General features: G+C 37.1%; 1 protein-coding gene across 1 annotated transcript; it reads right to left on the bottom strand.

Annotated features, from left to right (window-relative positions):
* Nucleotides 1-6,226: 6,226 nt before the first annotated feature.
* LOC132560820 (uncharacterized) lies at nucleotides 6,227-7,147 on the bottom strand. The gene has a single exon (XM_060225510.1). The coding sequence runs from the start codon at nucleotides 7,145-7,147 to the stop codon at nucleotides 6,227-6,229; it is 921 nt and encodes a 306-aa protein (XP_060081493.1).
* Nucleotides 7,148-13,466: the final 6,319 nt, after the last annotated feature.

The following is a 13,466-nucleotide window of genomic DNA, read 5'->3' as shown; positions in this document are numbered from 1 at the left end:
TCTTCAAAGTCTTCAAACCTATACGGAATAGTATTATTCATCTGTCATTTGGGTTTCACTGATGACAAGGTGACTGTTAAACTCCTTAATATTCTTTGACCCAAAGTGACCCTGACTGTTGACAGGTCATCAAACAATAATCAATCATAATAGTTATCATGTATTCCTAACACAATTTTGCTGCTGTGGCTCAAATATTATGAATATCTTTGTCACAGTGTCCAAACAGGTTGTCAATCTAGTTATTTCAATTTCCTTAGGTTTAGATACTGTAAAGGTAGTGTATTTTACATTGTTAAAACTTTTGTCTTTTTGCTCAAAATAGAAAGTAAAATGGATGTAATTTTCACGCAAAATTATCTAACGCACTATGTTTATCACTGTTAATGCTTAGATTAATCCAATGAAACATCTATTTGACATCAGGACTTCAAAGTGAATCACTTTTATCCATGGTTCAATTTCCTTTCCTTTATATTACTCTAAGCAAATAATCATTTAAATTCAATGGGTGATACCTGTAAGTAAAACATTTACTTGAAAATTGTAATAGCCTTAGGATGTATTGTAAGTCACTTAGATCTGGAAATTACTTTAACTTTACAGATGATGGCCTATTAGATGTATGGACTCTAATATTGGTAACTGACTCAGCATGGAAGTCAGCAAAACTTATTTTTGTACAAGTTATTGCAAGGGATTTGAATTGCGAATGACACTCTTCGCATTTTAACACGCAAATAAATTTCGTGTGAAATGCAAATAATTTACAGTATCTGCTAGAATTTCGGAATTGGCTAAATCCTAAATTTACGGTAGTTAAAATTTGAAGAAGCATTGGGATATATGCTGAAATAAAAAATATTAGGATAAATGTGTTTGAGTTTATAGTTATATAAAGATACATGTTCTAAAATTTATAAAAGTATTGGGATATATGTGTTCAAATTGAAAACATCATCAGGTTATACGTTTACAATAGCTTTAGGATATAGGTGCTAAATTTTGTATCTGTAATAGCACTGGGATCCGAAAATTTATAATAACATTTGGAATTTACTTATGTTTGGATATGTAGGATTAAAATGTGGAAGGGCCGCTATCAGAACATCTGTTAGACTGTCACTGTACAGCAGTTTATTGTTATACTTAATCAAAGTAGTATTTAAAGTCTTACTGTAAATGTTTTTATGGGGTTTCTTTTTTTCGCTCTTTCAAGGATGAAAAAAAAATTTATGGAAAACTAAATAACGAAAAAAAAGTTTCTACTTTGATTGAAAATTTTCAATGATACTATACAAATTTTAAATCATGCAGTTTGTTTACAGTATAATGAGATAATTTTAACTGAATTATGATATGAAATATTAATATGTATAAAAAAAAAGTTCAACCCATAGTTAATTATCAGATCCTAAACTTATTAGGTATTGAATTTGGGCGGATGCTTGTTAATTCCTTTGAACAGCAGTAAGTGTTATGTACTGTCACTCCTGTTTTGATTTTGAAATTGAGCTTTGACTTCAGAGAGATAATGTAGTATCTTGTATCATTACATAAAATGAGTACTGAAAGTATTGCCATTTCATCAGGTGTACTATGTGTCTGTGTTTATTTTAAGATTCAGTAGATATGTAATTAAACTTTAGTGTATTACATTTGTTTTAATATTTAACAATTATTTAATAAAAAAATGATGTATTACTGTCGTTGATTATAACAAAACTTGCTGTATTTATTTTATGTGAGAACTGGCTGTATCATCATTTCGTTTAAATATTGATCCGGGTCAAGGATCATCAAATGATTTTAAGTAAATTGTCCTGAGTTGACTTGGCCAGTCACAGATAATGACATAAAATGAGACGTCATATGTGAATGGCTCAGCAGAAAATTAATTGTAAGATCATTTTATGATCCTCGAGCTGATAGGTTGTAAAGGAAGATGATTAATGACAAGGTAGTATTATGTTGTATGGCTTTAACAGTTCTCTTAGATTGCCATTTAAATGCTGAAACTATATATTACATACCAGGTTTCAGGTTTTACTGTGATAAAACTATTGTTGATTATTTTGTTGTGTGTAACAATTCTGTGAGGACCCATACAAGTACAAGTTCTCTTGATTAATGACTGAAGATTGTAAGATAAAAAATAAATTTTGTAAAAAGGAAAGAAAACAGGAAGTATGTATATGTTTTGGCCTAGATAGAACTTGTTGAAATAGATCCAGTTTAAAGGTGATATTCATTCTACTGCATTTCATAGTCATGTGATAGTCATCTGATAGTCATGTGATAGCCATATGATAGTCATGTGATGGCCATATGCTAGTGGATTGAGTATAAAAATAATGTGATAATCTCCAGACATTAGGCATGTTAAGAATGTGATGAATTATTTCCTTAACTAATAATATGTAAAATGAAGAATTAAAAAAAAGTCCCACCTCTGCTTGATCTGAAACATACATTAACTTTATCCTTTTGGGCCAAACACCCTACCATAATGTAGGATGAAAATTCTCAAAAGCAGATACATGTTACCTGTTTTATCAAATTCTACAAATGCAATATTATCAAAAGATATTAATATTATATTCTGTTCCCATGTTCACATAATTTTCAGGATTTGTTTTTGTTGTTCCTCTGTAAGAAAGCATTTCATTATGTGAAATAAACATGACTTCATATGAGCAGCCATGGTCCTTGTGATAAAGGTATATTAATCCATGACTCTGGGGCCTGATGTAATGTCAGTGTCTACAGGGCCTAGTGTTGCATGTCAGTGACTTCAGGCCCTGGTATAACGTGAGTCAAAGACTTCAGGGCCTTATGTAATGTCGCTGACTGTAGGACCGAGTGTTGCATGTCAGTGACTCCAGGACCTGGTGTAATGTGAGTTCTAGACTTCAGGGCCTAATGTGATGTCATTGACTCTAGGACCTGGTGTTGCATGTCAGTGACTCCAGGACCTGGTGTAATGTGAGTTCTAGACTTCAGGGCCTAATGTGATGTCATTGACTCTAGGACCTGGTGTTGCATGTCAGTGACTCCAGGACCTGGTGTAATGTGAATCAAAGACTTCAGGGCCTAATGTGATGTCATTGACTCTAGGACCTGGTGTTGCATGTTAGTGAATCCAGGACCTGGTGTAGTGTGAGTCAAAGACTTCAGGGCCTAATGTAATATTAATGTCTACAGGGCCTAGTGTTGCATATCAATGACTCCAGGCCTGGTGTAATGTGAGTTCTAGACTTCAGGACCTAATGTGATGTCAGTGACTCCAGGACCTGGTGTTGCATGTCTGTGACTCCAGGACCTGGTGTAATGGAGTCATAAACCACACAGCCTAATCTGATGTCGCTGACTAAAGGACTTTGTGGTACATGTCATCAGCTTCAGAGCCTGGTGTATATATAATGTGATCCAATGAATCCAGGACCTAATATGATGTCACTAACTCGATGGCCTATATGTGTTACATGTTAATGACCTAAGGGCCTGGTGTAAATCCAAGACCTAGTGATGTGCGAGTCTAGGGCTGCAGTGCCTATAGTGGTATTTGTTAGAAGTACATTGTGGAGAGTGTTTTGATGTCTGTTGACAAGTGTGCTTATTAATTATCTAAATGTGTCGTGACAGTGATGGTTTGTAATGTTATTGATGTTATTATTATTTGATATTTCATTGTTCATATATGAGTATAACACAAATATTGTAAAGTTTGTATGAAAATCTTTTTTAAAAAAAAAAAAGAAAGAAAAAATAGGAAAAAAATCCCAAATTTGCCAGTATGGTGTTTTGACAGTGTTTTGTGATGTTATCTGTCGAGTATGACAAAGTGTTTATTTAATGCTACACAGATGTTTACTATTTAGTATGAAACACAGAACAAATTTAACTTTTCCAACAGGGTATGTGATATAACCCCAGATTTTTTAAAAACCAATGTCATGGTTAGAATAGAACTCATAGCTGATATTTTGATTTATCGCAAGAGAAAAAGTTTTAGAAGAAATAATTTAAGTGTAATACAATGCTAAATCAGTGTGAGACTTTGAGCATGAAATCAAATAATTCAACATAGATGTTTATATGGATTTACTGGTATATATCCAGCTTGTGTCTGTAGTACTCTGATGTTCTGTATCCCTGTAGCAGTGAAAACAATTTCTGCTTACTTAATCTTATACATTAAAATAAGATATATATGTTCTGGTATTTAAAAAAGCAATTTTGGAATTACCTAAAAAATATTACAGTAAAATTTGTTTTTTTAGTCTTGTCCAATTTGTCTTGTATCTTAACATGACATTTAGGACAAACTAATGTTATAATTGAAATTATGTCATATCAAATTGTCTTTAATGTGAGAAGGGAGGTAATTTAGTAGATTCTAAATATTTGGAAATGAAAAATAGTTGATAAAAGTTTATGTGTAATTGTGAAAAAATTATGACCAATGTATTTGCTGAGAGTAGAAATAATGATTTTGGTCCAGTAAGTCATAGTCATTTTGGAATTGTCATGTGTTTGAAGTTTGAATATTTGCATATTTATTTAAGTTGGAGAAATGTAATTGTGTATACTAAACAGTTGCAAAATGTGATAAAGATGGTAGGAACTGGAGAGTACTAAATTTAGATACATAGACACAGTTTAAGCTCTTTCATGTTATGTGATGAATACATGTGTTTGTATTGATCTACCATTATAAATGACATATTGCTGTTCTCATCATCTATTTTTAGCAATAAATTTGGTTTGTGTTTAGTTGGTTTAGTTAGAATTTTCTTTTTGTTTGATTCAGCTTGTTTTTACCCATTATTGATGATATTAAAAAGTACTCATCTACAGAGCAGTTCATCACATACTTTCAGTGATACTATTACCCTAAATTTGATATTATGTTGTCAAATACTGTAGCTCTCAAATTTCAAGACTTCAAGAAATTGCATGGCTGATTATGACGTTTCTAAAGAAGCTTTTCACCATCAAGATTGAATCTGAAACAATACTATTATAATTTTATATAAAAATGATATTTAGTTGTTATGATGTTGATATTCATGAAGATAAATCCACTATGAAAGTTAATGATTTATTAGTACTAAAGTGCAATAACAGCTCTGCAGTAACAGGTTGATCTCCAGTTCGGGAATGTTTATTATTGCCAATTATATCTTGGCAAATATTCAGTTTCCTGTGTGTTATGAAATCACATGAGCTTGTGGACATAAAGGTTTATTATTGCCAATTATAACTTGTTGGCAAATATTCAATTTCCTGTGTGTTATGAAATGACAGGAGCTTGTGGACATAAAGGTTTATTATTGCCAATTATAACTTGTTGGCAAATATTCAATTTCCTGTGTGTTATGAAATGACAGGAGCTTGTGGACATAACGTTTTTTTTTATTTAAGCTCACCTGGCCAAAAGTGCTACTAGTCGTAAATGACTTACAGGGTTTTGATCAGATTTGGATCGAAGCATCCCTGGGGAAAGTAAAACAAATTTTGTATAAATGGTGGGTCGCGGCCCCTAGGGGACTGTGAGGGGGAAGAGGGGAACAAAAAGGGAAATCTGGGAGGAAGTATCTTGGGGAAAACCCACGTGGTCAGTTAGGTAACTTCATACTTTTTATCACCCGATCGGTGAAAAGAGTAAATGCTTTAGATAATGTGTCTACACTAGTGATGTACCAAGGATGTGGTTTGAATGTCGTTAGATATTATTTTGTGATAGTATATACTTGTAGTTTGGACGAATAAGCCGTATGACTCCTTGTAATACATACCTGACTTGGATGGAGAATGGAGATCCGATTGCCGAGATGAAAGGCATGCACGTTACCAATTTCCTGGTTAAATGCCGAACATTTGTTTGGAAACGTGGCAAGAAGAACACAAGACAGTGTTTACAAACTGCAGCATAATTTTATTATTCTTATACATTTTAGTGACAAAATATTAATCTTTCAATTTAAAAATACCTCCTCTCCAAACAACCACTCAAGTATCTAAACAAATTATATCAATTTTTATGTAGATTTTTACAACGCCTTCCTATTTTAACTGACAAAATGTGTTTAGTGCAATCAAAATAAAATCCTGCCTCAAAAATAATTGAACCAGAACGTATTTAGTATTTTAGAGTTAGTTTATAGTACATTGTATAAGCGCTGAAACCAGCAACCAAACCTTTGTTTGAATGATTGAAAAACTACATTCGGCTCCAACTTTCCCATAAAAAAAAGAACTGGAACGTTATATTATGAGTTTTTTGCAGAAGTTCCTGATACCAACAGTATCTTTTGACGGGATAACATATGCTCGGTAACATATGAGGTTGGAACTGGATATTCCGGAAGTGACGTATGTAGTCTGTAGAGAGAAGAAGGTCGAGAACTGCGAACTCACATCCCTCACAGTTTAGAGTGATTAAGTCCACGTCACGACTTCGCACCGAGAATTTCTCAAAAAAACTCCTGACGTTCATAATCTTTATTGCCTTTCCATTCTTGGTTTTGTTTTGATGTTGTAGAAATATAGAGGAACCGTCGTTTTTAGCTTCGTTGACGTAAAACTTACCATCGACCGTGTCAATTCCATAGTTGTAAATTACCATGTTAGGAGAGTCTCGAAACTTGTTCTTCAACACCTTATAGAAGTTTAATACTGGTTCTAGGACAACGTAAGTACCAGGATGGTACCGCGAGTTGAATTGCTCCGCATCAAGTCCTCTGTGTCCCCCTGCCTCTATCAAAAAGCTGCTGCGGTTTAGGTACGAATGGGTTGACCATCTGATAGACGTCTGGGATTTTGCTTTTTTTCTTGACTCCAAAAGTTCCTGATCTTTATTCGCAATGCATGTTTTTACACGTGCCGACTCTTTGGTTGTTAAGGCACCACTGAAGTCTATGTAAGTCCAAGCTGTCTTGCATGTTCTGACTGGATACCGAACGTTGTGCTGAGAACTGGTGTTATGCGATTCTTCAGAAGAGAAGTTCGCACTGACATTGGAGTGGTTACTAACTTTTGTGATTGTTGTTATCGGTACTGTCTGTACAGTGTAGATATACTGGCACACTAAACCCACGGCAAACACAGTTACTACAAATAATATCGTGTATAATTTCCACATCTTCACTTTCTGAAAATACAGAACCGAAGTAAAATATTACAAGATATCTGAGTAAGCGATTTATCTGACATCAAAATAAATACTCCGACTGAAATGTATTGAAATATTATTTATATTGTCATAATTTAACATAATCTGGACACCTGGTTATACTAGTGACGTCATATATCTCGCTGTTGGAACACCGAGTTTAAATTTAGTTTAAGTTTAAACATTTTTTTATTCAACAAAGTTTGAAATGGATTGGGCACAAGTTATTTCAACTTATAAAACGCCATCTCCAAAATACAAACAAATAAATACAATGTACATAATACAATTATGACAATACGTATTTCAAATCAACAATAAATTACTATTTCTAGAAAGAGAGTAGGGAAGTAAGGGAGAGAGAGAGAAGGAAAGGGATGGGGAAGTAAGGGAGAGGGAGAGAGAGAAGGAAAGAGATGGGGAAGTAAGGGAGAGGGAGAGAGAGAAGGAAAGGGATGGGGAAGTAAGGGAGAGGGAGAGAGAGAAGGAAAGGGAAGGGGAAGTAAGGGAGAGGGAGAGAGAGAGGAAAGGGATGAAGTAAGGGAGAGAGAGAGAGAGAAGGAAAGGGATGGGGAAGTAAGGGAGAGGGAGAGAGAGAAGGAAAGGGATGGGGAAGTAAGGGAGAGGGAGAGAGAGAAGGAAAGGGATGGGGAAGTAAGGGAGAGGGAGAGAGAGAAGGAAAGGGATGGGGAAGTAAGGGAGAGGGAGAGAGAGAAGGAAAGGGATGGGGAAGTAAGGGAGAGGGAGAGAGAGAGAGAAGGAAAGGGATGGGGAAGTAAGAGAGAGAGAGAAGGAAAGGGATGGGGAAGTAAGGGAGAGGGAGAGAGAGAAGGAAAGGGATGGGGAAGAAAGGGAGAGGGAGAGAGAGAAGGAAAGGGATGGGGAAGAAAGGGAGAGGGAGAGAGAGAAGAAGGAAAGGGATGGGGAAGTAAGGGAGAGGGAGAGAGAGAGAAGGAAAGGGATGGGGAAGTAAGGGAGAGGGAGAAGGAAAGGGATGGGGAAGTAAGGGAGAGGGGGAGAGAGAAGGAAAGGGATGGGGAAGTAAGGGAGAGGGAGAGAGAGAAGGAAAGGGATGGGGAAGTAAGGGAGAGGGAGAGAGAGAGGAAAGAGAGAGAGAGAGAGAGAAGGGGGATGGGGAAGAAAGGGAGAGAGGAGAGAGAGAAGGAAAGGGATGGGGAAGAAAGGAGAGGGAGAGAGAGAAGGAAAGATGGGGAAGTAAGGAAGAGGAGAGAGAAAACGGGAAGAAGTAAGGGAGAGAGAGAAGGAAAGGGATGGGGAAGTAAGGGAGAGGGAGAGAGAGAAGGAAAGGGATGGGGAAGTAAGGGAGAGGGAGAGAGAGAGAGAAGGAAAGGGATGGGGAAGTAAGGGAGAGGGAGAGAGAGAAGGAAAGGGATGGGGAAGTAAGGGAGAGGGAGAGAGAGAAGGAAAGGGATGGGGAAGTAAGGGAGAGGGAGAGAGAGAGAGAGAGAGAGAGAGAGAGAGAGAGAGGAGGGGGGAGAGGGAGAGAGAGAGAGAGAGAGAGAGAGAAGGGATGGGGAAGTAAGGGAGAGGGAGAGAGAGAGGAGAGGGGGAGAGAGAAGGAAAGGGATGGGTAAGTAAGGGAGAGGGAGAGAGAGAGAAGGAAAGGGATGAGAGGGAGAGAGAGAGAGAGAAGGGGATGGGGAAGTAAGGGAGAGAGAGAGAGAGAGAGAGAGAGGGAGAGAGAGAGAGAGAGAAGGGAAGAAGGGAGAGAGAGAAGAGAGAGGGAGAGAGAGAAGGAAAGGGATGGGGAAGTAAGGGAGAGGGAGAGAGAGAAGGAAAGGGATGGGGAAGTATGAGAGAAGGAAAGATGGGGAGAGAGAGGAGAGAGAGAGAGAGAAAGGAATGGGAAGAGAGAGAGGAGAGAGAGAGAGAAGGAAAGGGATGGGGAAGTATGGGAGAGAGAGAAGGAAAGGGTTGGGGAAGTATGGGAGAGGGAGAGAGAGAAGGAAAGGGATGGGGAAGTAAGGGAGAGGGAGAGAGAGAAAGAAAGGGATGGGGAAGTAAGGGAGGGGGATTGAGAGAAGGAAAGGGATGGGGAATTAAGGGAGACGGAGAGAGAGAAGGAAAGGGATGGGGAAGAAAGGGAGAGGGAGAGAGAGAAGAAGGACGGGTATCTGTAATAAAGGCAGAGGGAGAAGTATGGGGAGGAGAGAGAGAGAAAGAAAGGGAGGGGTAAGGGAGAGGGAGAAGGGAGAAGGAAAGGGATGGGGAAGAGAGAGAAGGAGGGAGAGAGTGAGAGAGAGGAGGGATGGGGAAGAGGAGAGAGAGAGAGAGGGAGAGAGAAAGGGATGGGATGGAGAGAAGGAAGGGAGAGGGAGAGAGAGGAGGAAAGGGATGGGGAAGAAAGGGAGAGTGAGAGAGAGAAGGAAAGGGATGGAGAAGTAAGGGAGAGGGAGAGAGAGAAGGAAAGGGATGGGGAAGAAAGGGAGAGGGAGAGAGAGAAAGAAAGGGATGTGGAAGTAAGGGAGAGGGAGAGAGAGAAGGAAAGGGATGGGGAAGTAAGGGAGAGAAGAGTGGGTGGGAGAGATAAATCAGTTACATCGGATTTAAATATTGAAAATAGCATGAAACCTTATACTCAAAACCTGCTACTGGACTGTAAAAAGTGCTGAACACGTAAAAAATAAAAGCAAATCCAAATCACAAGGAACCTGCAAATCTAAGTCGTTTAGATTCTGAGAGAGAATATTTCTTTCAGTATCAAAACGACCACATACAAAGATCTTTGTAAACTGTAAGTTGGAAATATTAATGCTACGATTTTTTTTCCATTTAAAATGTAAATATATATACTGACATGTGATTTTATGCAAGAATTTTCTTACTTCATTGAAATTTGTTGTTTTAACACCTGATATAAGATTTAAATGTATTCTTTGGAATAACACTGTCGATTTCTCATTTTGCCCTCATCCATTCTATAAAAAACGTCAAGGCTCAAGATGGGGTAGCCACTGAAATTTTCCAAATTCAATAACGAGTATGCCCGCCGTTTGCATTTGTTGCAGCTCGAATCCTGCGATGCATAGAATTTAATAAGCGGTTTATTTGTGCCACAGGGATGTTCTGCCACTCCTCTAGAAGTGCTTGACGCAAAGCTGGTATAGTCTCTGGTGGATTTGGGCGCGTTCGAATGCGACGATCTAGCAAGTCCCAGACATGCTCTATTGGTGACAGATCGGGACTGTAAGGGTGCCAATGTAGTGTTTGCACATTGTTTTGGCGTAGAAAATTCATTGCAAGTCGCGCTACATGACATCTGGCATTGTTGTGTTGAAAAATTAAGTTATGCTGGCGAACAAAAGGGACCGCGACAGGTTGCATGACAGTGTCTATGTACCGCTGAGCGGTCAAATTGCCTTCAATGACTACTAAATGGATTTTGCGACCACCGCAAATACCGCCCCATACCATTACGCTACCACCACCAAATCTGTCACGTTCCAACATGCAGTTGTCGGTGTATCGTTCACCACGGCGTCTGAAAACACGTCGACGTCCATCAGAGCGATAAAACGTAAATCTGGACTCGTCAGAGAAGAGTACACGGCGCCATCTTTGCATAGGAAACACATCTGGACGGTGTTGTCGCAACCACTGAAGCCTGATGTCACGTCGTCGACGGTTAAGTGGCAATCCCACTGCAACGCGTTGAGGTTTTATACCGTATGATCGCAAACGCCTCAGCACAGTATCACGACTTATTCTCGGATGATGTGTCCCTGGTGTCTCGTTTGCGGTTTTCTGTGCAGTTCGGAAGCGGTTGCGCAGATGCTGTAACCTCATGTTCAGGTTCTCCGACGAAGCGAATGCGATCATCCTGTTGTTCTGTTCACCGTCGTCAAAGACGAGAAATGATTCGCCTGTAGATGCTTCTGTCCATCTTCCATCCAAGGTGATGTCGGCCAAAGTCTTTGGTAGTGGAGGAGAGCACGGCGAGCACGGTAAATGGACGGTTTTGCTGTGTAGAATGTTGGTAGTCGCTGGACCACGGCCTTGGGAGTGTCATCCCAGTCGTTGTATCGGAGTTGGTTGAGCTCTTCCTCAAAGATGGACGGAATAGCCTAGACCGATTGTACGCATTTGTTGGTGATCTTGTTCATGATCTGTTTGGCTACAACACTGGCTGGGTCTGAGGCGTGGGTGTGTGGATTTCTTCCGAAGTTAGCTGGTATGTTGTCGATTGTCGAGAGTGATGCTGAGCAGCCTGAGGTCGAACATCTCCAGAATGTCCTGCTGCCGTTCCTTTGAATCTGTCTGAAGATGAATCCATTATGTGAAAGGTTCTGTCCGCCTCTTCTGTTGGTGATGAACTTAACGTTGATCTGAGCGTTAGCCATCCTGTACTTTTATCAAACAATACAGATAATAATATCACTCAAATTAAACACAATTTACATAAAAACGGAGAGAAAATACAAGATTAACTAATTTACATAAAAACTGAGAGAAAATACAAGATTAAGTAATATTTGACAAAAGTTACAATTTACACAAAAACTGAGAGAAAATACAAGATTAACTAATATTTGACAAAAGTTACAATTTACACAAAAACTGAGAGAAAATACAAGATTAACTAATATATATATGACATCAGTTATGATTTGGCAATATATATCTGTGACAAAAGTACAGTAATAAATCAAACAATGATTGAGATATTGATCTTTCAAAGTGCAGATTGAAATATGACAATTTCCCAAAATGAACTTGGCTTTTATACATTTCCCATTGAATAGTTTGGGATTTAAACAGATTTAACACAGATATTTGATTCCTTTATTTTACAGTTATTAACAGTTTTCAGTTTTCTGAACAGTTATCAGATCAGAATCAGAACTTAATCATCTGATTTACCTGTTTTCTGAACAGTTATCAGAATTTACCTGTGCAAGTTACTTGTACTACAATTCTAAAGCAGCCTATCATCCACTATCATCACAGTTGACCTCCTATGTAAACATGTCATATACAGTTTTTTTTTTATTCAAGTTTTTCTCCATAATCACATACAACTATACAATCTCACCTCACAATGATCCAAATTTGTGTACACACATACATTTTAATAGCATACTGTACTGTACAACTTACACTTAATGATATAAATCTGTATACACACATACTTTGTAATAGTATACTGTACTATACAACTTACACACAAGGATATAAATGTGTATACACATATACTTTTTGATAGTATACTTTGTATAAATGTGTATACACATATACTTTTTGTATACTGTACTATACAACTTACACACAAGGATATAAATGTGTATACACATATACTTTTTGATAGTATACTGTACTATACAACTTACACACAAGGATATAAATGTGTATACACATATACTTTTTGATAGTATACTGTACTATACAACTTACACACAAGGATATAAATGTGTATACACATATACTTTTTGATAGTATACTGTACTATACAACTTACAATGATATAAATTTGTATACACATATACTTTGTAGTAGTATACTGTACTACATAACTTACACACCAATGCTATAAATTTGTATATAGAGGTATGTTAGAGGTACACATATGTATATTGAACTTACATCTTACACATAATGATATAAATTTGTATACACATGTACTTAGTAATACACTATATTTTCACAAGATGATAACTTAAAGTATAGTTGTATAATTTTTATTTTAATCAGCAGATTATCTTAACTTAATAACTGATTGATAAAAATCCATTTGTTTTTTTTTATCTTTTCTTGTTTTTTTTTTTATATGTATATGCATATATTCCCATATCTTCTATTTTATTATAATAGTTAATGTATTATTTCCCTTCAGAAATTGTAGGTACTGTATTTTTCAACTTACAATAGTAAATAAAGTACCTCATGAGATTTAGTAAAAAATTAATTTCATATCGATGTTCCATATCTACATCTGTTACACCAAAAATAAAGATTTTTGGATGCCTAAGTAAGGTTATTTGGTATTTGTTTTCTAACATTTCCATCAACAAAAGCCAAAATGTTTTGACAACATTACATTCCCAGAACAGGTGAATAATAGTTTCCCTCTCATTTATACAGAAAGTACATCTTTCAGTTTCTGTTAGTTTACATTTCATTTACTTTGTATTAGTATACAATATATTGTGTATTATTTTATACTGAAAATTTATAAGTTTTGTATCATCAGTTACCTCCCTTGGCATGAGATTATCAGTTCCCAAGTTTCTTCACTGATATCAGTAGTGAGAATTTCTGGCCATTTTCTTTT

This window comes from Ylistrum balloti, unplaced genomic scaffold, assembly GCF_031769215.1.
Source record: "Ylistrum balloti isolate Yb309-2 unplaced genomic scaffold, AGI_CSIRO_Ybal_v1 Utg371120, whole genome shotgun sequence".
In the NCBI taxonomy this organism is placed as follows: Eukaryota; Metazoa; Mollusca; class Bivalvia; order Pectinida; family Pectinidae; genus Ylistrum; species Ylistrum balloti.
Note: the sequence above shows the minus strand (reverse complement) of the source record. Positions and strands in the feature narration are given on the sequence as shown.